At 42.9% G+C, this 25,079-nt stretch overlaps 1 protein-coding gene across 4 annotated transcripts in view; it reads right to left on the bottom strand.

The window, feature by feature from the left end:
* Positions 1-25,079, bottom strand: part of PHC3 (polyhomeotic homolog 3) — a 179,695-nt gene that overhangs the window by 95,163 nt on the left and 59,453 nt on the right. For all 4 annotated transcript variants that reach the window (XM_069727342.1, XM_069727345.1, XM_069727343.1 and 1 more), the window contains exons 3-4: positions 20,059-20,217; positions 12,998-13,072 (exon numbers count right to left, since the gene is read on the bottom strand). In XM_069727342.1, coding sequence (XP_069583443.1) covers positions 12,998-13,072; positions 20,059-20,217 — 234 coding nt within the window. The remainder of the gene's footprint in view (positions 1-12,997; positions 13,073-20,058; positions 20,218-25,079) is intronic.

The following is a 25,079-nucleotide window of genomic DNA, read 5'->3' as shown; positions in this document are numbered from 1 at the left end:
AGTGACTGACAGCTTTCTATGTGTAACAGTGGATACAGAGGTAACTGTCAGTCATGATTTTAACAGCCCGCTGGATCAAAAATACCAGAAAGATGGATAAATAATTAAATATCAATCTACTCAGCTCCCCCTGCTCTACAGCATGATGCCTGCAAGTTGGACTACATTTTCCTGGTGCAGGTTCAGTTTAAGCACTTGCTGCAAATATTTCTGCATTAAAAACATTTCTCTAAGCAGGAAAAATGCACAATTTGGCAACGTTTTCAAATACAGTTTTGATGCAGCTTTTCCTAATCTAATATTAGGTTGGTTGACATACGCTGCAAAAATGATGAAAGAACTGACATCTGCAGATTTAAAAATGCTTTAAAATAAGCAACGTGTGAATGAGATTTCAGAGATCTCAATTAGCTTGCTGGGACAGTAAAATGCTGCGTTTTTCATGGGAATACCCTGACGTGTGAACATACTCTAGTTGGTGGGCAGTTCGGTAACATAAGGAGAGGTGCAACGTGAAGAGGAGTGGACACTGCAATGGACAGAAGAGAAGTAGGATGTCCAGCAGTGATAAACAACTGTACTTTCTTATTATCTAGAATAGGTGGTGTACACAAATGTGGTAATCGCGCTGGACGTACTATTCCATCCTTGGGAAGTAGGGCCCACCCCACATGGACGGAATAGTACGTCCAGTGGCAGAAAGGGGTTAAAGGGAACCTGTCAGCAGGATTGTGCATAGTAACCTACATACAGTGTCAGGTCGGTGTCGTTATACTGATTAAAATGATACCTGGGTTGATAAAATCGATCTGGTGCTTTTTTTTAATCCTTATTTTCAGTTTGTAGTTAATTATATGCTCGTGCCCTAAGGCGGGGTCTGGAGGGGGGTGGTCTGCATGTGGTGCTCTGATTAGAAATTCATAATGCAGACTGCTAACAGGTCACTGATCCCTCACTGACCTGCCCCCTAGTTTACATAATGAATATGCTAATGTGTGTATTTGAAAAAAACATGTCACTTCATCAAAATGGCAGCACCTGCGCACTATCACTTGTCAGTTAGTGCCTATTTTATTGCTCTGCTGAAAATCTCTCTCAATTCACCAAAACAACTCCGCCTGCACCTCAATCACAGTCCAGCAGTGTGTCCTGTTTACCCTACTCAACCCTGTCTCAGCACAGCAGCCAGACCTTGGTTCCGCAGTTGTGGTCACGTAAAAGAATGTTTCCTCCTACACATGGCAAAGCTAAGAGCTTGAACTCCACCATGTCCAATCTGTTAGCCACAGAAATGCTGCCTTTCTGCCTGGTGGATATAGATGGATTCTGAAAGTTGATGGCTGTCGCAGTCCCCCAGTACCAGTTGTCCAGTCTCCATTACTTCTCAAAGAAAGCTGTGCCTGTGCTATACCAGCATGTCGCAGACATCACCCGTTCCCTGAAAAAAATCTAAGTCTGCAGGGTGCATTTCACCACTGACACCTGGACGAGCACACATGGGCAGGGGTGTTACATCTCACTGTCCGGGTACTGGGTGACTCTGGTGGCTGTGGGGCAGGAGGTCAATCTCTCCCTTAATCAGACACGCAGTCCAACAGTGCAGATAGAATTCTCCCCACCTCCGTACTGCGCAGCCGTGGCTCAACGCAATCAGGCAGTGTTAAAATGAATATGCCTTGGAGATCGCAGCTCAAGAGTTGTGGACAGCTATCCAGTCCGAGTTAGGGCACTGGCTGTCTCCACTGAACCTGGAACCAGGGAAGGCCTTGTGCGATAATGGTGCAAACCTGGTGGCGACCCTATGCCAGGGTTACCTCACACGCATGCCTTGCATGGCTCATGTCCTCAACCTGGTGGTACAGCAATTTCTCCGCCTCTATCCTGGCTAGGATGCGCTGCTGCAGAAAGCACGGTCACTGTGTGCTCACTTCTGACGATCGCACCCCGCAGTTCATCAACTTGCATCGCTATAGAGGTCTTTCTGCCTACCGGTTAATCATTTGGTTTGCGATGTTCCGACATGGTGGAATTAAACTTTTCACACGTTGCAGCATCTGTGGTAGCAGCGACGAGCCCTGATGCAGTATGTCTTTTAGCATAGCCTGTACACAGTACAGATGTGGTGCAAATCACGCTTGCGGAGTGGGCACAGATGAAGGAACTCTGCACCCTTCTACACAGTTTTGAAATGTCTAAGGTGGCTAGCGCTGAAGCCGCAGTCATCAGCATCACTATTCAGTCATCTACATGCTGCAGCACACTTTAAATAGTCTGTGTGAGGAGATGATGGTCCCAGAGGAAGAGGTGGAAGCATAGTAGTATGAGAAAGGGATAACAATATCACACAGTTCCGGACTGTGATTGCACAGGCGAGAGCGATGGGAGGGTGGATTACAGCGATCAAGGGGGGCTCATTGCACCAAAGTGTTAATCAAGATGCAGGAGCTGAGGAACAAATGGAGGAGGAGGAAGAGGTAATGGACATGCAACAGTCAGGAGATGAAAAGGATAATGATCCCCTCTCTGTGTTACCTCGTCACCAACACACTATGGACTTGGACCTCATGGAAGTGTCCGACATATGAGAGCCTTCTTGCTGCACTATCTTCAACATGATGCCCATATTCTTAGGGTTAGAAATAGTGCTGACTACTGGGTTGCCACTCTGTTAGATCCACGGTACAAGAGGAAATTTTGCCAAATGTTTACCCCCCTGGAGTATTAAAACATGCTTGTAGACAATCTTAAGAGTGGCTTTCGCCAAGACAACAGTGTGCATCGTAGTTCTAGACTTCGAACTCCGGGAATGTCAAGGTGTCATTGCAAAATCATTGCTAGGATCAGCAGTGGAAGTGGTATATGCAATATCTGTGAGTAGTTTCACACATTTTTTAGGCCAGCTTGTGCACTAGCAAAACAGAGTACAAGTCTGACAAGTTATGAACGACTGGAGAGGAAGGTGCAGGAGTATCTGGAGCTCAATATCAATTCCATCAGGCGGCGTTGGACCCGTCAGCATTTGGCATTTTGGTGTTCAAAAATGGAAGAGTGGCTTGAGGTCTCCTGTCACGCCTTGGAGGTTTTGTCATGCCCATTAGCCAGCGTTCTCTCAGAACGTATCTTCAGCCCTGCTGGTGGTGCCCTGATGGATAAGTGCATCCGGCTGTCCCCTGAAAGAGTAGACTGCCTAACTTTCATCAAAATGAGCAAGTCATGGATCTTCAATGACCTTTGCAGCCCAGTCGCAGCCTGGGCAAACTGGGTAATGGTGTTGTTTTTAGTGTCATGTATTGATCTAGCACTATCGCAGTCTGTGACATCTTTGTTGTGGCTTCTGTACCTGCTGTTGCTACTGCTGCTGATGTTACAAACAATTTTTTTAAATGTGGAGACTACAAGTTGGGTCTCTATCTGGTTGGTTGCCTGTAGTGTAAGATGTTTCAGAGTCACATTATACTGTTTCTACTCTGTGGAAATTGATGCCACCTTTGTGATGTGTGACAATAATTTTTGGAAATGTGGAGAATTCAAATTGTGTCTCCGTCATGTGTGTTGCCTGTAGAAGTAAGGCTCCCAGACAGGCAGGCAGGCCTGCATTTACTTTCACTCAACCACCTTTCCTTACATTTTTCTGGCAATAGTACTGTATGAAAAGGATGTTTGTTCCAACTGAGTGTGAAAAAAAAATTGGAGGTGTTGCATGAGGTATCGTACTATATGAAACTTATGTTTGTGCCACCTGAGTGCGGCTGGGAAAATAATTGGAACTGTTGCATGAGGTATCAGGGCTCCCATCAAAGAAGGCTTACACCGCTCCCTTAACCACCAGGTCTTCATTCAAACTTCAATTCAAAGCTGTAAATGCTGGCCCAGACCATGATACCTCATGGATCTCCCATGGCTGACTGCTGCTGTGCCATTTGCAAATTTCTACCACTTTTCATGGTGTCTGCCCCTAATTTTAACTGTTTGGGAAGCTTTCTGTCACACTTTGAGGTGTTGTGCATATTTATGGTTTGGCCTCCTACTATTCTAAAGAGAATACATACAGTTGTGTGAAAAAAAGCGTTTGCCTCCTTCCTGATTTCCTATGCTTTAGCATGTTTGTAACACTTAAATGTTTCAGATCACCAAACAAATTTAAATATTAGACAAAGATAACACAAGTAAACACAACATACACTTTTTATATGAAGTTTATATGAAGTTCTTTATTATTAAGGGAAAAAGAAATCCAAACCTACAAAGCCCTGGGTGAAAAAGTGATTGTCCTCCCCCCCTTAAAACACTAATTAACTGTGGTTTATCACATCTTTGGGAAGCTGAGTTCAAATTCCCTAGCCACATGCAGACATGATTACTGCCACACCAGTTCTCAATCAAGAAATCACTTAAATAGTGAAGTAGAGCAAAAGATCCTCAGAAGCTAGACATCATGCTGCGATCCAAAGAAATTCTGGAATAAATGAGAAACAAAGTAACTGAGATCTATCAGTCTGGAAAAGGGTATAAAGCCATTTCTAAAGTTTTGAAACTCCAGCGAACCACATTGAAAGCCATTATCCACAATTGGCGAATACATTGAACAGTGGTGAACCTTCTCAGGAGTGTCCAGCCGACCAAATTACCCCAGGAACGCAGCGACGAATCATCCAAGAGGTCACAAAAGACCCCACAATAACATCCAAAGAACACTTGCCTATTTATACGAACAGGGTGCCCTAATGTCTTTTGAACATTTGCAACTTAAATATGACATCCCACGGCCTCAGTTCTTTCGCTATTTGCAACTTAGATCAGCGATTCAATCACATATGCGTAACATAAATAAGACGCAAATAATATCATCCTTCCCACTGATAGGAATCCTTAAATCACAGGGACCCTGTGGTCTTATCTCTGCGCTATACACATATCTGCTATCCGTGGGCGCTGACTCGGCTCTACTACCAGTTAGAGAAAAGTGGAAACTCCTGGTACCTGATCTTCACGATGACGACTGGGAGATGGTTCTTGAGTCCCCAACTAAAGTATCCCCTTCGGCTAACAATAAAATGATACAAATGCATATAATACATCAATCATATTTAACCCTGTTACAACTATTCAAAATTGGTTGGTCTCAATCGTCAGAATGCCTTAGATGCCACACAGGAGAGGCAGACTTTATACACATGATATGGGGATGTCCAGTCATCCTATCTTTTTGGAATGAGGTAACTTCATTGCTGACCTCTCTTGTACATATTCCTATTCCTCTGAATCCATTAGTCTGTCTATTTGGGGTACTAGAGGAAGAGACGTGGGGACAACATGTTCAAATTTTCATAAGAGAGACACTTTTCTTGGCAAGGAAACTAATAGCCTTGCGCTGGATGGGCAATACGTATCCATCTCTCAGGGCATGGATTGAGCTGGTAAATTCAATCATACCATACGAGTGTACCTTATACCAGAATAGGGGCTGTTTAGAGAAATTTAATAAAATCTGGGCTGTATGGAACTCGACGTACCTTACTATGTCATCACGTGGTTGATTGTCTGGTTCCAATGTGATAAAACTTAAGGTAAAATATGCTTGGTTCGTGCTGTGCTTCAGTATTATTTTATAGATGAGATGGGGATTGTTTTGGCAGTAAAATAGTTTTAACGTTTTAAGTACTGTAGGCATACTGTAATTTCCTGAACCTATATGATCCGGTCTATGTATTGAGACACATTAATGCAAACTCTTTATATACTCTTACCGTGTTTTTATGACTACTATGATGAGTGTATTTGACCTGGATATATGTAAACTATGTATGTCCATTTGTTTTTGTTGTTGTTTAATAAACAAATTAAAAAAAAAAAACACTTGCCTCAGTCACTGCTGAGCAATAAGAAGAAAAAGGTTCATTTCAGTTTTACCAGCCAGAAAACATTTTGATGATCCAAAGCACTTTTGGAAAAATATTCTGTGCATTGACGAGACAAAAGTTGATCTTTTGGAACGTGTATGTCCCATTACATCTGTCGTCGAAGTAACACAGAATTTCAAATAAGGAACATCATACCAACAGTAAAATATGATTGTGGTAGTTTGATGGTCTGGGGCTGTTTTACTGCTTCAGGACCAGAAAGACTTGCTGTGGTAAATGGAACCATGAATTCTGCGGTCTACCAAAAAAAATCTTGAAGAAGAATGTTTTGTAGTGATGAACGAATATACTCGTTACTTGAGATTTCTCAAGCACGCTCGGGCGTCCTCCGAGTATTTTTTAGTACTCAGAAATTTAGTTTTTATTGCCGCAGCTGAATGAATTACATCTGCGTAAGTACAGCCAGCATAAGTACATGTGGGGGTTGCCTGGTTGCTAGGGAATCCCCACATGTAGTTATGCTGGCTAACAGATGTAAATCATTCAGCTGCGGCAAGAAAAACTAAATCTCCGAGCACTAAAAAATACTCGGAGGACCCCCGAGCGTGCTCGGAAAATCTCGAGTAACGAGTATAGTCGCTCATCACTAATGTTTGGCCTTCTGTTCGTGACTTCAAGTTGAAGCGCACTTGGGTTATGCAGCAGGGCAATGATTCAAAACACACCAGCAAGTCCACCTCTGAATGGCTTAAGAAAAACAAAATTTAGACCTTGGTGTGGCCTAGTCAAAGTTCTGACCTAAAAGGGAAGGTGCTGCAATTTTGTTTTTGTATTAAAAATGATTGTTTATATAAACAATTATTTTTAATACAAAATTATTTTTTTTAACTTTAATATCTTTTTTATTATTAATTATTTTTGCAGCCACTGGGCGCCGCCATTTTGCTTTGCAGAAGTGTAAGGGTCCCAGCACGACACTTACACTCAGCAAATACGGCAGCCCTGGGCATAGGAGGCTGCAGTCGGGAGCCGACCCCATAGCTAGCATTATAAGCTGCTCTCTGCTCCGATGTGGCTGCGCCCCCTGGGCTGTCTCCACATCACAGCAGAGGCAGGAGATCGGCGCCATCTTGCTTCAGCCTACAGTGGAGTGTACCTGTGAGCTCCACTGTGACTGAGAGCTGTGCTGTTGGAGGGGCAGCTACATCTGTCTCCCCTTCACACTGTCAGCGGCCGTTCCCTGTCCTCTGCTGCCTGGTGTGTGGCTGTAATCTCTAGAATCGCTAGAGAGGGTGAAGGAGTGCTGTGGTCTGATGTCCTCTATCAGGAGCTGCAGAGAGGTAACAGAGGGGAATGGGGGAGGCTCTGTGCTGCTCCGACCTCTCACTGTAGCTCCTCACAGGACATCAGACCGTGCATCTATCACTATACTGTGCTGAGCCGTGTATCTAATCCTCTCCTGTGTAATACTGTCTGCTGGCCCGTGTATCTAATCCTCTCATGTGTGATACTATGCTGAGCCGTGTATCTAATCCTCTCCTGTGTAATACTGTCTGCTGGCCCGTGTATCTAATCCTCTCATGTGTGATACTATGCTGAGCCATGCATCTAATCCTCTCCTGTGTAATACTGTCTGCTGGACCGTGTATCTAATCCTCTCATGTGTGATACTATGCTGAGCATGCATCTAATCCTCTCCTGTGTATTACTGTCTGCTGGCCCGTGTATCTAATCCTCTCATGTGTGATACTATGCTGAGCCATGCATCTAATCCTCTCCTGTGTAATACTGTCTGCTGGACCGTGTATCTAATCCTCTCATGTGTGATACTATGCTGAGCATGCATCTAATCCTCTCCTGTGTATTACTGTCTGCTGGCCTGTGTATCTAATCCTCTCATGTGTGATACTATGCTGAGCCATGCATCTAATCCTCTCCTGTGTAATACTGTCTGCTGGCCCGTGTATCTAATCCTATACTGTGTGATATTATGCTGAGCCGTGTATCTAATCCTCTCCTGTGTAATACTGTCTGCTGGCCCGTGTATCTAATCCTCTCATGTGTGATACTATGCTGAGCCATACATCTAATCCTCTCCTGTGTAATACTGTCTGCTGGACCGTGTATCTAATCCTCTCATGTGTGATACTATGCTGAGCATGCATCTAATCCTCTCCTGTGTAATACTGTCTGCTGGCCCGTATATCTAATACTCTCATGTGTGATACTATGCTGAGCCATGCATCTAATCCTATACTGTGTGATATTATGCTGAGCCGTGTATCTAATCCTCTCCTGTGTGATACTATGCGGAGCCGTGTATCTAATCCTCTCCTGTGTGATACTGTCTGCTGATCCGTGTATCTAATCCTATACTGTGTGATATTATGCTGAGCCGTGTATCTAATCCTCTCCTGTGTGATACTGTCTGGTGAACCGTGTATCTAATTCTCTCCTGTGTGATTCGGTCTGGTGAACCGTGTATCTAATCCTCTCCTATGCACTCCTCTCCCCCCTGCATATCTTTCCCCATTGCACACACAACTCAATGCGTGCGATAACAGGAGCTGCGGGCGTCATGCTGTATTATGGCATTATTTGAGATCTATATGACGGTATTATGTGATCTGTATGGTGGTATTATGCTTGATCAGTATTGTGAGAATTATATGGTGGTATTGTGTGTTCTATATGGCAGTATTATGTGAGAACACTATGGCAGTATTATGTGTGATCTATATGGCGGTATTATGTGAGAACACTATGGCAGTATTATGTGTGATCTATATGGCGGTATGTGAGAACACTGGCGGTATTATGTGTGATCTATATGGTGGTATTATGTGAGAACTGTATGACAGTATTGTGTGATCTATTTGATAGTATTGTGTGTGATCTATATGGCGGTATTATGTGAGAACACTATGGCAGTATTATCTTCAGAAAGCGGACCTATTCTATGGTGGTTCTGGCTGAGCACCTGCACGCGGGTCTGGGGTAATAGAGGGGGCAGCATGACCTCCAGTTAGGTGCAGTCAGGGGGAGGGGCTAGTGAGGCAGCTGAAGAGAGGGGTCTCATTTTTATCGTTACTATATGGCTACATTTCCTTCCCAGCGTCACCCCGGACTGCGCCTGTCGCCTCGCATTCACACATCGCCAGGACAGGATGGGGAAGACAGGATCTGAGGAGGGGAATGGGGTCTGCATGCAAAGTCTGGATCAGAACAGGTCATCAATCCGCAGAAATGTTTCCTGGATTTCTGTGGAGCAGACGGTCCATCCATGTGTATAAAAGACAGCGCTCTATGTACAATCCCTGGCTGCTCCGCGCACCAAACAAGGGGCTCCTATAGACCAGCACACTGCTCTCCTGAAATACTCTGTGCTGCTGTCACCCTGCTCCCTCCACCACATATCTCCCAGAATCCTTGCTGCCTGCCATCCTCGGTGACTGTCTACTTGTCAGTATAAGGCTGCTTTCACACTAGCGTCGGTACGGGCCCATCGCAGTGCGTCAGGCCGACGTACCGACGCATGCTGTGAAAGAAATGTCCGACGTGGGCAGCGGAAGCAGTCTTACGACGCTTCCGCTGCCCCATTGTAAGGTCTGGGGAGGATGGGGCGGAGTTTCGGCCGTGCATGCGTGGTCAAAAATGGCGGACTCGACGCACAAACGTTACATGTAACTTTTTTTGTGGCGGCGGTCTACCAAAACATGACGCAACTGTCGCGACATGTGGCAGTACGTCATAATGCTTCGGTAATGTTAGTCTATGGGGAAAAAACGCATCCTGCAGACAACTTTGCAGGATGTGTTTTTTCTCCTGAACGACGCATTGCAACGTACAGCCAACAACGCTAGTGTGAAAGTAGACTAAGGCTGCCGTCCACTATCAGTATTTGGTCAGTATTTTACCTCAGTATTTGTAGCTAAAACCAGGAGTGGGTGATAAATGCAGAAGTGATGCATATGTTTCTATTATACTTTTCCTCTGTTTGTTCCACTCCTGGTTTTGGCTACAAATACTGAGCTAAAATACTGACCACATACTGATAGTGTGACGGCAGCCTTACTCTGCAGTCACCAACAAAATGGCTGCTCACTGGGTTCCTGAATATCATCCTCTCTAATCCCTTAGCAAACACCCAGAAGGGGAGGAGAGGAGACATCACACAGGTCAGCAGACTCCGCCCATAATTACTGCAGTGCTGTAATGTGAGCTATTTGTACACTAGGTTTTTCTGAAATTTCAGCAGCTGCTCCCCCTAGTGTTTAAAAGTGGAAATTCCAAAACTTTTCAAATTATTTTTCATATTTTACTAAATTATAAACAAATGATAATATTTTTTAAGAAAATGTAATCATTAATTCTTTACATTTTTACCATTTCTGAAAAAAAAATTTTTTGATGGCACCTTTCCTTTAACCCCTTCATGACCTTGGGATTTTTCGTTTTTCCGTGTTCGTTTTTCGCTCCCCTCCTTCCCAGAGCCATAACTTTTTTTATTTTTCCGTCAATTTGGCCATGTGAGGGCTTATTTTTTGCGGGACGAGTTGTACTTTTGAACGACATCATTGGTTTTACCATGTCGTGTACTAGAAAACGGGAAAAAAATTCCAAGTGCGGTGAAATTGCAAAAAAAGTGCAGTCCCACACTTGTTTTTTGTTTGGCTTTTTTGCTAGGTTCACTAAATGCTTAGAATGACCTGCCATTATGATTCTCCAGGTCAGTACAAGTTCGTAGACACCTAACATGACTAGGTTATATTTTACCTAAGTGGTGAAAAAAAACTCCAAACTTTGCTAAAAAAAAAAAAAAAAAATTGCGCCATTTTCCGATACCCGTAGCGTCTCCATTTTTCATGATCTGGGGTCGGTTGAGGGCTTATTTTTTGCGTGCCGAGATTACATTTTTAATGATAGCATTTCGGTGCAGATACGTTCTTTTGAACGCCCGTTATTGCATTTAAATGCAATGTCGCGGCGACCAAAAAAACGTAATTCTGGCGTTTCAAATTTTTTTCCCGCTACGTTGTTTAGCGATCAGGTTAATGCTTTTTTTTAGTTGATAGATCGGGCGATTCTGAGCACGGCGATACCAAATATGCGTAGATTTTATATTTTTTTAATTGATTTATTTTGATTGGGGTGAAAGGGGGGTGATTTAAACTTTTATATTTTTTTAAGATTTTTTTCAACTTTTTTTTTTTTACTTTTGCCATGCTTCAATAGCCTCCATGGGAGGCTAGAAGCAGGCACAACTCGATCGCCTCTGCTACATAGCAGCGATCTGCTGATCGCTGCTATGTAGCAGAAATGGAGGTGTGCTGTGAGCGCCGACCACAGGGTGGCGCTCACAGCCACCGGCGATCAGTAACCATAGAGGTCTCAAGGACCTCTATGGTTACAATGGAGACGCATCGCCGACCCCCGATCATGTGCCCGCCCGGCTGGAAGCGGTAGTTAAATGCCGCTGTCTGCGTTTGACAGCGGCATTTAACTAGTTAATAGGTGCGGGCAGATCGCAATTCTGCCCGCGCCTATTACGGGCACATGTCAGCTGTTCAAAACAGCTGACATGTCCCGGCTTTGGTGCGGGCTCACCGCCGGAGCCCTGCATCAAAGCGGGGCTTCTGACCTCAGACGTACTATACCGTCCGAGGTCAGAAAGGGGTTAATCTTATTGAGATGCTGTGGTGTATCCTTAAAAAGTGGTTCATGCTCGGAAACCTTCCATTGTGGCGGAATTACAACAATTAAAACGCTTGATTGCAGTTGCTACTGCTAAGGGTGGCCCAACCACTTATTAGGTTTAGGGGGCAATCACTTTTTCACCCAGGGCCCTGTAGGTTTGGATTTCTTTTTCCCTTAATAATAAAGACCTTCATTTAAAAACTGCATTTTGTGTTTACTTGTGTTATCTTTGGCTAACATTTAAATTTGTTTGGTGATCTGAAACATTTAAGTGTGACAAACGTGGAGTGTTTTATAAAAAAAAAAATGCTTCCATGTATAAAATAAAACTATTTTCTTAGTTTACAGATTTTACATACTAATATGAAATTTGTAGATTGGAACTGTATGTGTTTTCCTATAAACACCGTTATCACTTACGCAAAAGATTACTGCGTATCTGACCCCTGGGATCCACACTATAAGGGCCCCTTTCCACTTGTGAGAAAAACGGACGAGTGCAATCCGATAAAAAATCGGATTGCACTCGGACCAATGTTTTTCAATAGGTGACATTCCATTTGCGATTTTTTTCCCAGCCGAAATCGGACTGAGAAAAATCTGTGTCGGCTGAGAAAAAAATCGCAGCATGCTGCGTATTGCTGAGATTCTCGGACGAGACTCGCCAATGCAAGTCAATGGGTGCGAGAAAAAAAACGCATGGAATACGGACCATCCGTATTCCATCCGTTTTTTACGGATACCTTACCATTCTGTGGTACAGAACACTGTAAATAGTCCTGTAAATGACTGTATAAAAATAGTTGCAGAGAAAAAAAACGGATTGCATACGGATGTAAAAACAGATGATGCGATTAAAAAAATCGCATTACACTCGCATGACACTCGCATGACAATCGCACACGTTACATCCGTTTTTTCGGTCCGTAAATCGGACCGTTTTTTTCTCACACAAGTGGAAAGGGGCCCTAAGAATGGGGATTTCCGAGTCCCCTGTGTGAATGAAACAGTAGTACACATGTGCAATTACCGCTCCAATTTACTGTCTATAGAAGTTTCAGCTATAGCAGAATACCATGCTTGGCTATCTCAATCATTTTTTTCCTTCGCTTCTCACAACCACCAGCCCCACTTAGACTAGTGTCAAACTCAAAGCCCGCTGGCCGAATTCAGCTGGCCATGTCTATTTATCTGTATCACGGAGCAGTGTGGAAGTGTGCGCTGAAGCTCAAAATCAATATATACGCAAGTATGTATATACGCTGTGCGTGTGCCAAGGCACTGAATGGTATAAATATTCCACTCCACACACAAAGTCATGAACATATTGTGGTCCTAGAATTAGCTAACTCATGGCCATTATTTTCTTATTAATATTTTCCATTACAAAGTACTATAAAAGGTCAATGTTACAAAAAAACTTGTACAATGACACTTACAGATGATTGAGGAACAGTGGACTGCTGGCTAACAGCACAAGGGGAAGCAGACCGCCTGTCACCCGACACACCTGCCTAGAGACAAAGACAAATAAGATTAATATTACATGATACACAGCCAAATAGCAGCTAAGTGAGAGTAAAGCATCCGGCTAAAACATGGTCTGTAGTTGCTGGAAGTACACAGTGTACCAAGCAGGAAATCACAGCACTGAAGTGAATGAGCTAAGCTCTAGCTTTCAAGAAGGACCACTAGTTTCAGCTTTATACCATGCATTCAGCAACAGACACACAAGGGTATCAGCTAACTAATGGGGTATTGGCCTTCCTACCTGATCTGCTATTGATTACCTAAATTGAATGTTTTTTAAGGTTAGCTTGACATCTAGTATAAAAATACACTGTGAAAGTACTTAAAGCAACATCATCAAATGTGTTTTATGAGGGTTTTACTGTTATTCCTAATGTACTGGGTGAAATCAGCACCAAGAAACCAAAACTAATAGGGCATGGCACTGATCTGATATTTAAACTATGTGCACATGTCCAGTAATGATCCATTAGAACAGATCCAGAGTTTTCTTGCCGGTTATGTTAGAAATAGAGAACAACAATGGACACGACAATAATGGATCTGATGTAAATTGACTCCAATGTTAAATGAACAGATCTGGCAGAGATCAGTTAATGAATAACGGACTAGAAAGTTGTGTCAGCACATTTTTTCCTAGAGGATTTCTGCTGGATCCGTTCTAATGGATCATTACTGGACATGTGAACATAGCCTAATCTGCAGCACCCCTCAAATCTGCAACTTATTATTTATGTTTATCATTCGTGCCTGCTCAGACCCTGGCTACGTGGGCATAGTAGTTATCCTTTTGTGGTTAACTCCTAATATCCCAGTCACATCTCTCCAGCCACCTGATTTGTATATAGCACTTAGACTAGATTCACACTAGCGTTTGGCAGGGCTGCGGATGGCAGCCTTCTTCCTCCGTGAAGCCACGCCTCTTCCTTCAGCTCCGCCTACGTCTGCATGCGTTCTGCGTACCCTATCTTTAACATTGGGTATGCAGGCCATACGGATGTATGCGGATGCCTCCGCATGCGTCGTCTTGACACTGCGCTGACCTGTGTCAAACGCAACATGTTAGGATTTTGCTGCGGTCGGCACAGCTTCATCCGCATGGCCTGCATACCCAATGTTAAAGATAGGGTACACAGGACGCATGCAGACGTAGGCGGAGCTGAAGGAAGGTGTGTGGCAGTGGGCGGGGCTTCACAGAGGAAGAAGGCTGCCGTCTGCAGCCCTGCCAAATGCTAGTGTGAAGCTAGCCTTAGCTGCTCACCTCACTCCCTCTCAGCTATTGATAACTACGGTAACTGCTGTCATAAATCTTACAAAACCACCAGCCTGTAGCAGCTCCAGCATCAAATTTTTCCAAAGCAGGTCTACTAATACTACAGTTCTATTCACAAGAACTGTCACTCAAGAAGAAGAGCCCGCCATGCTAGAACAGAGGAAGTGAGGAGACTGCAGAGTTGTGAGCTGCTCAGGAGGCAACTTTAGAATACCCCTTAAGTGGTAAAAAAAACTGCTTGTGTCGCCATTTTCCAAGACCAGTAGCCTTTTCATTTTTCTGTTGATGTAGCGGTGTGAGAGCTTGGTTTTTGCCTGGCAATCTGATGATTTTATTTATACCGTTTTGGAGTAGATACAACAATTTGATTACTTCATATTGTATTTTTGTGGTGTTGCAGCAAGTAAAAAACCCTTAACTCCAGAAGGAGAATGTTTTTTTTCTCGTTTTTGAGCTTGCTGATAGGGCTCATAAATGTTATATTTTAATAGCTTGAACTTTTACAAATACAGCAATGCCAGATTTGTTTATTTTTTTAATGGGGGAAAGCAGGATGGTTTGAATTTTTTTATTTTTTTCTATATTTTTTTTAAACTTTTCTTTTTCCCTTTTATTTTTTAAGGGGGCTTGAACCTACGATAATTTAATCGCTTATACTATATACTGCAACGCCAGAGTATTGCAGTATATAGCAAAAAAAAAATCAGAATATCCTTTGATTAGCAGCCACAGGCTAGCCTTCACTGGAGCACCATAATAGCAGGCATTGGTGTCTTTAGCAGAACCGCAGCTGCTATAACAATCCATTAGCTCCCCAAGGATCTTATTGTGTGGAAGGAGGCCATGGGCATGTGGAACAGCACACCCCTTAATTTGTGTGTATTAAATGCCGCTGTCAGAAACTCAGAGGATAAAAGCAGCGGGCAGAGCTCAGCTCCTCCTGCTGCTATTAGAGGTAGATGCAAGCTGAATAGCCAATGTCTGCTGGCAATGATGCAAGCTCAGCTTCTGAGCTTGCATTAAAGAAATTAACTTGGTATCTTTATGTTTGAAGCATGATATGTGGGAAAAGGTTGAAGTTCCAGGGGGCCGAATACTTTCGCAAGGCACTGTACATGGGAAGATATATAGTTTTTACTAGAAGTGTGTACACTGTGTGCAGAATTATTAGGCAGGTTGTATTTTAGAGGATTATTTTTTATCATTGATCAACAACTATGTTCTCAATCAACCAAAAAGGCTCATAAAAATCAAAGCTTAAAGGGACACTGTCACCTGAATTTGGAGGGAACAATCTTCAGCCATGGAGGCGGGGTTTTTGGGTGTTTGATTCACCCTTTCCTTACCCGCTGGTTGCCTGCTGGCTGCAATATTGGATTGAAGTTCATTCTCTGTCCTCCATAGTACACGCCTGCGCAAGGCAAGATTGCCTTGTGCAGGCATGTACTACAGAGGACAGAGAATGAACTTCAATCCAATATTGCAGCCAGCATGCAGCCAGCGGGTAAGGAAAGGGTGAATCAAAAACCCCAAAACCCCGACTACATGGCTGAAGATTGTTCCCTCCAAATTCAGGTGACAGTGTCCCTTTAATATTTGTGGAAGTTGGAGTGGTTTTTTTTTAGATTTGGCTATCTTAGGAGGATATCTGTTTGTGCAGGTAACTATTACTGTGAAGAATCATTACGCAACTTAATAAAAACCAAATATATTCCCATCTCACTTGTTTATTTTCACCAGGTAAACCAATTTAACGGCACAAAATTTAGAAATAAACATTTCTGACATTCAAAAACAAAACCCACAAAAATTAGTGACCAATATAGCCACCTTCATATATGATGACACTCAACAGCCTTCCGTCCATGGATTCTGTCAGTTGCTTGATCTGTTTACGATCAACATTCCGTGCAGCAGCCATCACAGCCTCCCAGACACTGTTCCAAGAAGTGTACTGTTTTCCCTCCCTGTAGATCTCACATTTTATGAGGGACCACGGGTTCTCTATGGGGTTCAGATCAGGTGAACAAGGGGACCATGTCATTATTTTTTCTTCTTTGAGACCTTTACTGGCCAGCCACGCTGTGGAGTAGTTGAAGGCATGTGATGGAGCATTGTCCTGCATGAAAAACATGTTTTTCTTGAACGATACCGACTTCTTCCTGTAGCACTGCTTGAAGAAGTTGTCTTCCAAAAACTGGCAGTAGGTCTGGGAGTTGAGCTTCTCCCCATCCTCAACCCGAAAATGTCCCACAAGTTCATCTTTGATGATACCAGCCCATACCAGTACCCCACCTCCACCTTGATGGCGTCTGAGTCGGAGTGGAGCTCTCTGCCCTTTACTGATCCAGCCTCTGGCCCATCCATTTGGCCCATCAAGAGTCACTCTCATTTCATCAGTCCATAAAACCTTTGAAAAGTCAGTCTTAAGATATTTATACCCTGTTGGCTATTTGCCATGAAACGCTTGATTGTTCGGTGATCACGCTTCAAAAGTTTGACAATTTCAAGACTGCTGCATCCCTCTGCAAGACATCTCACAATTTTGGACTTTTCAGAGCCCGTCAAATCTCTCTTCTCACCCATTTTGCCAAAGGAAAGGAAGTTGCCTAATAATTAAGCACACATTATATAGGGTTTTGATATCATTAGACAACACCCCTCCTCATTACAGAGATGTGCATCACCTGATTTACTTAATTGGTAGTTGGCTCTCAAGCCTGAACAGCTTGGAGTAGGACAACATGTATAAAAAGTATCATGTGATGAAAACACAACTTGCCTAATAATTCTGCACACAGTGTAGTGTTAAGTTAAGAAAGCAAGAGGTATGGTCCTGGATGGCAGGTGTTAGTCACCAAGGTGGCTGGCCTCGGTGATGTAAGTCACGGGAGAAAGTGCACCTGTAGCAATAGGTTACTGAGATGGTTTTAATCTTGGCTAGAGTTCGAGTCCAGGATTTAGGAGCGACCAAAAGAACCTGGTGCTGGAGCTGGAGAAAGACCATTGTGGGTAGTCTATCTTAGAGACTAAGAAGCGCCTGTGACAGCAAGTTGGTAACACTGTTTGATTTGTTTTGTTGTGCTGAAGAAAGCTGTTTTTCCTTTTGGAGCTACAAAGTTTATGAAGGACCAAAAACTTTTCTTTGTTTTGATATTAAACCCTATGCCTGTGCGTTCCTGAGTAGCTACCTGAAAGATGAAAGGGGTACATAACATTTTTTGGAAACTTTTTTTTATAGGGAAAATTAAATTTCAGCCACTGATTTTTGAAATTTTTGCTTCATGCACTGTGAGGTTTACATCAAATAGCAGGAAATCAGTCTCACTCGCACTGAGAATTGTTTAAATGATAATTTGTATTTATTTAGTTACAGTAAAATATTTCACCAAAGTGTATGGTAGAAGAATATAGAGCGACAAGTTGTATTTTATGTTTCAACCAGTCCCGGGTCCTTTTCAAACGTCGCTTTAATCACATGAATAGGGTGTACTGCGCAGCATGCGCTCCAGCCTTGGTGTGACACCAACGTTTGCAAAATAACCAGGACGGGTCAAAACGTAAAATACGACTTGTCACTCTATATTCTTCTACCCAACACTTTGGTGAAATATTGTACTGTAACTAAATAAATACAAACGATCATTAAAAAAAATTCTCAGTGCAATAGCAACTGATTTCCTGCTATTTGACTTAATTTGGATTCTCAAGTTCAACCTGCACCTCTCTGTACCCAGTGCACCCTTATATCCCTCTGCTGTGAGGTTTATATGGCATGCTTTTTAAAGAAGAACTATTTTTTAACAATAAAATACATTTTAAAGAAAAATAACTTTATATAAATTACATGGGGGAATTTTTTAGAGTAAACTTTTATTTTATTAAGCTGTATTTCACCTTTTATGTCCACTAGTGGACTTGATACAGAGCTCATCTTCAGATATTTAATTTCATTCCCTTTTGCCATCACTTTTTTTTTATCTTGGCCTTTTTTTTGCTATCTTTGTACTGCAAATTTGCGTTTTTCCTATTAATGTTGAGTTGACAATAGTGTTCTGAGTTCCGTTATAGGAACAGAAAAATGGACTTCATGCAGGAAACGGATCAGTCACATGACAAACACAAACCGATATTAAAGGAGCCCATTAACTATAACTCGGTCCATTTGGTCTCTATTATTTTAAAGGAAAAAATAGACTGAACTTTATCGTCCTGCTAGTCCAGTTTCACATGTTCGAGTTTCATGGTACCTGTACAGATTGCAATTGCTAGACAGGCAGCAGAGCTCCTGACGCACAGCCAGTCTGGAAATTGCAGTTTGTGCACAAACCTTGAAACACAGATGTGTGAAATTGATATTATAATGACAAGACTTATAAAGGAAGACTTGTTACAGAGACTCCAACGCAAGTTTGAGGAAAGCCTAATACCAGAGGTAAGATCTCATTAAAGACGTTGTCCAGGTTTATCACAAAAATCTACATTCACTCACATTGTGACCTGTGATGATTTTCCGATGCCGCCAGCAAGACCAATGTACATGGACATTCCCAGCCACATTCCAACAAAACGTGCGCATTCTTGCTGAATGCACGTGTATTGAGCAAGGCCACACAGTCTAGTCGGAATGTGGCTCCAAGTATGCATATTGCTTACTTGTGGTCACACAACCACCCAGTCTCATGGCTAGCACAGGAGAGTCCTCACAATCAATGCTACGTGCGATGTGAGGATTCACAAGTCTACAGTCTTGTTTCACACGTTGGAGCCCGCATAGGAAGCTCCACTGAAAGTTCCCTCATTTTCCCTGGAAAAAAAGCACAATGCACTGCACTATTTTTCCTGTTAGGCCGGGATCACACATGCGAGAAACACGGCCGAGTCTCACATGTTAATACCCGGCCCTGCACCCGGAACACAGGAACGGCGCGTGCGACCGCATAACAATACATGCAGCCACACGCTCCGTTCCTAAGTGACGGCGGCAATGCCGGGTATTAACATGCGAGACTCAGCCGCATTTCTCACATGTGTGATCCCGGCCTTTAAATGATGGAAACCTAAAAGACCCCTTTATAGAAAAGGGGGTACGTCGAGAGCAGTTTGTGTCCGTCATGTATCCATTTCCTTGTAGAGTACCATTTCTCTGTTACTATCAGGGAAGACAAAAATGAAATGAAACTGAGAACACTAATGTGAGCCCAGCCTAAGGACTCATTCAGACGACAGTATTTCACAAACGTGTTTCTATCCATGTTTTTCTAGTCTATAGTGCTATTCATGAAATTAAAAAAAAGCTGGAGCGGTGCTTTACAATTCTATGAGTTTGTAAAAATCACAGACATCACATGGATGGCATCAGCATGCAATGCGTGTGCTGCCAGTGATTAACATTTTAATGGATAGAAGATTTTTAATTTATTTATACATATCTGAAAAATCACCGATGAAACACTAATGGCAAAAACTGACACACTGACAAATACTAAGGAACCTTGACTGTTTAATAAAATGCAATAAAAACGATAAATGTCTGAAGGAGGCCTGAGTGTATTATGCCTGTTCTGTTATATCATCAGCTGTTGAGGTTGCAGTGACTACATAAGATGGCACCATATAAATTATCTACAAAGATGAGGGTCTCAGAGATTTTGTAATGGGGTCGTAGGACAAATTATGTCTCTGAACATTTAATACCTGTTGAACAGAGGCCAGACTCTGAAGCTGAGTGCTGCTCAAATGCTGCTGTTGCAGCGCTGCTGTCTGCAGCATTAGATGTTGCTGTTGGGCTGCATACATTTGCTGAAGATATTGGGCGGCGGAGCTTGGAGGACGATTCAGTGTCTGTTGAATGACCTGCAAGGAAGAAAAGTCAGCATTTACCATCAATAGAATTGTTTGTGGTTTGTTTCTGTCGACCTCTCAGGCCCGTCACAATCAAGAATTGGAAAGACTAAAGGTGTGTTTATAAGGCAGCAGGGTCAGTGTTAGGGAATGTGCACACTGCCTCTTTTACGGCATATTGCAACTGAAACACAGCTTTAAAAATGCAAAAAATACAATGAACTTATGTAGTGCTATATAAAAATGAGTTGCAGAGCAAATGTTCCACATCTCAGAGCTCTTTTTTTAATCGCTTCAGATGTTAAGTAGTCAATAGTATATTCCCCTAAGGTTATGTCTGCTGCGTCCAAAGCGCTGCCAGCTTTTGAACGCCGGTGATTCCGCATGTGTTCATTGGAATTACGTCGCCCAATACATTGGACAGAAAATGTATGCTTTGGAGACGCACAGCCCTCCATGTACTCGCCAGAGGTAGCCTGACAGCCATTAGGTACCGAGATGAGATCCTCAGACCCCTTGTGAGACCATTTGCTGGTGCGGTTGGCCCTGGGTTCCTCCTAACGCAGGACAATGCCAGACCTCATGTGGCTGGAGTGTGTCAGCAGTTCCTGCAAGACGAAGGCATTGAAGCTATGGACTGGCCTGCCCGTTCCCCAGACCTGAATCTGAATGAACACATCAGGGACATCGTGTCTCGCACCATCCACCAATGCCATGTTGCACCACAGAATGTCCAGGAATTGGAGGATGCTTTAGTCCAGGTCTGGGAGGAGATCCCTCAGGAGACCATCTGCCGCCTCATCAGGAGCATGCCCAGGTGTTGTAGGGAGGTCATACAGGCACGTGGAGGCCACACACAACTGAGCATCATTTCCTTCTCTTGAGGCATTTCCACTGAAGTTGGATCAGCCTGTAACTTCATGTTCCACTTTGATTTTGAGCATCATTCCAACTCCAGACCTCCGTGGGATATTAGTTGTGATTTACGATGATAATTTTTAGGTTTTATTGTTCTCAACACATTCCACTATGTAATGAATAAAGATTTATTATTGGAATATTTCATTCAGTGATATCTAGGATGTGGGATTTTAGTGTTCCCTTTATTTTTTGAGCAATGTATATATATATTACATACATATACAGTGGCATGCAAAAGTGTTCACCCCTCTTGGGTTTTTAACCCCTTACCGGCATCGGACGTACTATACCGTCCGATGCCGGCTCCCCTGCTTTGATGCAGGGCTCCGCGGTGAGCCCGCACCAAAGCCGGGACATGTCAGCTGTTTTGAACAGCTGACATGTGCCCGTAATAGGCGCGGGCAGAATCGCGATCTGCCCGCACCTATTAACTAGTTAAATGCCGCTGTCAAACGCAGACAGCGGCATTTAACTACCGCTTCCGGCCGGGCGGCTGGAAATGACGTCATCGCCGACCCCCGTCACATGTCCGGGGGTCGGCGATGCGTCTCCATTGTAGCCATAGAGGTCCTTGAGACCTCTATGGTTACTGATTGCCCGTCGCTGTGAGCGCCACCCTGTGGTCGGCGCTCACAGCACACGTGCAATTCTGCTACATAGCAGCGATCAGCAGATCGCTGCTATGTAGCAGAGCCGATCGTGCTGTGCCTGCTTCTAGCCTCCCATGGAGGCTATTGAAGCATGGCAAAAGTTAAAAAAAAAAGTTTAAAAAAATGTGAAAAAAATAAAAAAAAACATAAAAGTTTAAATCACCCCCCTTTCGCCCCAATCAAAATAAATCAATAAAAAAAAATATCAAATCTACGCATATTTGGTATCTCCGCGCTCAGAATTGCCCGATCTATCAAATAAAAAAAAGTATTAACCTGATCGCTAAACAGCGTAGCGGGAAAAAAACTCGAAACGCCAGAATTACGTTTTTTTGGTCGCCGCGACATTGCATTAAAATGCAATAACGGGCGATCAAAAGAACGTATCTGCACCGAAATGCTATCATTAAAAACGTCATCTCGGCACGCAAAAAGTAAGCCCTCAACCGACCCCAGATCACGAAACATGGAGACGCTACGAGTATCGGAAAATGGCGCAATTTTTTTTTTTTTTTAGCAAAGTTTGGAATTTTTTTTCACCACTTAGATAAAAAATAACCTAGTCATGTTTGGTGTCTATGAACTCGTAATGACCTGGAGAATCATAATGGCAGGTCATTTTTAGCATTTAGTGAACCTAGCAAAAAAGCCAAACAAAAAACCAATGTGGGATTGCACTTTTTTTTGCAATTTCACCGCACTTGGAATTTTTTTCCCGTTTTCTAGTACACGACATGCTAAAACCAATGATGTCGTTCAAAAGTACAACTCGTCCCGCAAAAAATAAGCCCTCACATGGCCAAATTGACGGAAAAATAAAAAAGTTATGGCTCTGGGAAGGAGGGGAGCGAAAAACGAACACGGAAAAACGAAAAATCCCCTGGTCATGAAGGGGTTAACTATTTCGTTACATTACAACCTGTGTTTAAATATTTTTGTAATCCAATTTGTGTGTGATGCATCAGCACTAACTAGTCTACCGTATATACTCGAGCATAAACCAAGAATTTCAGCCCATTTTTTTGGGCTGAAATTGCCCCTCTCGGCTTATACTCGAGTCATACGCAGGGGTTGGAAGGGGAGTGGGAGCGGCAGCTGTCTAATAATACTCACCTGCTCCTGGCGCGGTCCCTGGACGTCTCTAGTTCTCCGGGCGCTGACAGCTTCTTCCTGTAGTGAGCGGTCACATGGTACCACTCATTACAGTAATGAATATGGACTCCACTCCCATAGGGATGGAGCCGCATATTCATTACTGTAATGAGCGGTACCGTGTGATTCAAAATCCCTTTTACATTGTACAAATCTCCCATTTTACCAGCACCAAAGCAACGCCAGACCATCACATTACCTCCACCATGCAGATGGCGTAACTCTTCCAGAAGCTTTTCACAAATGTTCTTCTGTGTGATTTAAACACCTCAAACTTGGATTCGTCTGTCCATAACACTTTTTTCCAATCTTTCTCTGTCCAATGTCTGTGTTCTTTTGCCCATATTAATCTTTTCCTTTTATTAGCCAGTCTCAGATATGGCTTTTTCTTTGCCACTCTGCCCTGAAGGCCAGCATCCCGGAGTCACCTCTTCACTGGCGTTTTGAGTGAACTATTTAATGAAGCTCTACATATGTCTGAAAAACCATGAAAGAGGGCACTTCACAGTACTATATATCGAATAATCCCACACCAATACTGGTGGGAAGAAAGAAGAGATCCCAATGATAAAAAACCAATGTTTATTAATATAATTAAAACACCATAAAAAAGCAAAGTAGCCGTCGGGGACACCAGCAACAAGGAAAAATGAAAATACACTCAGATGATGCCAGAAGCTATATAAACAGAGCTCCTAGAACCAGGAATAACAATACACACATAAGTACAATGCATACCAATGTAGATAACACCAATAGGTAACCATAGATTCCACCATCCACCAATTCAAAATACCAGTCTATGCACAGTGGCGTTATTGTGGCAAGAGGACAGTGTTACTATTGTGGGATTTCTGTGATCATAAAGATTTCCTGGCTGAACAGAAGCGACTATGCTGGCCGTTAGTATTAAAGAAAGTAAAGAGCGATCATATTACCTTGTCAGGTGGCGTCCCCTCACCCCGACGCGCGTTTCGCCTCCTGCTTCTTCTTCTTTCGCAGGAGGCAAAACGCGCGTCGGGGTGAGGGGACGCCACCTGACAAGGTAATATGATCGCTCTTTACTTTCTTTAATACTAACGGCCAGCATAGTCGCTTCTGTTCAGCCAGGAAATCTTTATGATCACAGAAATCCCACAATAGTAACACTGTCCTCTTGCCACAATAACGCCACTGTGCATAGACTGGTATTTTGAATTGGTGGATGGTGGAATCTATGGTTACCTATTGGTGGTATCTACATTGGTATGCATTGTACTTATGTGTGTATTGTTATTCCTGGTTCTAGGAGCTCTGTTTATATAGCTTCTGGCATCATCTGAGTGTATTTTCATTTTTCCTTGTTGCTGGTGTCCCCGACGGCTACTTTGCTTTTTTATGGTGTTTTAATTATATTAATAAACATTGGTTTTTTATCATTGGGATCTCTTCTTTCTTCCCACCAGTATTGGTGTGGGATTATTCGTTATATATTTAATGAAGCTGCCAGTTGAGGACCTGTGAGGCGTCGATTTCTCAAACTACAGACTCTAATGTACTTATCTTGTTGCTCAGTTGTGCAGCAGGGCCTGCCACTTCTCTTTCTACGCTGGTTAGAGCCTGTTTGTGCTCTCCGCTGAAAGGAGTAGTACATATCGTTGTAGGAAATCATCAGTTTCTTGGCAATTTCTCGCATGGAATAGCCTTCATTTCTAAGAACAAGAATAGACTGTCGAGTTTCACATGAAAGTTCTTTTTTTCCGGCCATTTTGAGAGTTTAATGGAACCAACAAATGTAATGCTCCAGATTCTCAACTAGCTCAAAGGAAGGTAAGGTTTATAGCTTCTCTAATCAGCCAAACTGTTTTCAGCTGTGCTAACATACTTGCACAAGGGGTTTCAAGGGTATTCTAACCATCCATTAGCCTTCTTACACAGTTAGCAAACACAAAGTACCATAAGAACACTGGAGTGATAGTTGTTGGAAATGGGCCTCTGTACACCTATGAAGATATTGCATTGCTAACCAGACATTTGCAGCTAGAATAGTCATTTACCACATTAACAATGTATAGAGTATATTTCTGAATCATTTAATGTTAGCTTCATTGGAAAAGAAAAGAGATTTTCTTCACAAGAAAAAAAAAAAAAGGACATTTCTAAGTGACCTTA

This window comes from Ranitomeya imitator, chromosome 5, assembly GCF_032444005.1.
Source record: "Ranitomeya imitator isolate aRanImi1 chromosome 5, aRanImi1.pri, whole genome shotgun sequence".
Classification (NCBI taxonomy): Eukaryota; Metazoa; Chordata; class Amphibia; order Anura; family Dendrobatidae; genus Ranitomeya; species Ranitomeya imitator.
This window is presented reverse-complemented; position numbering and strand designations above follow the sequence as displayed.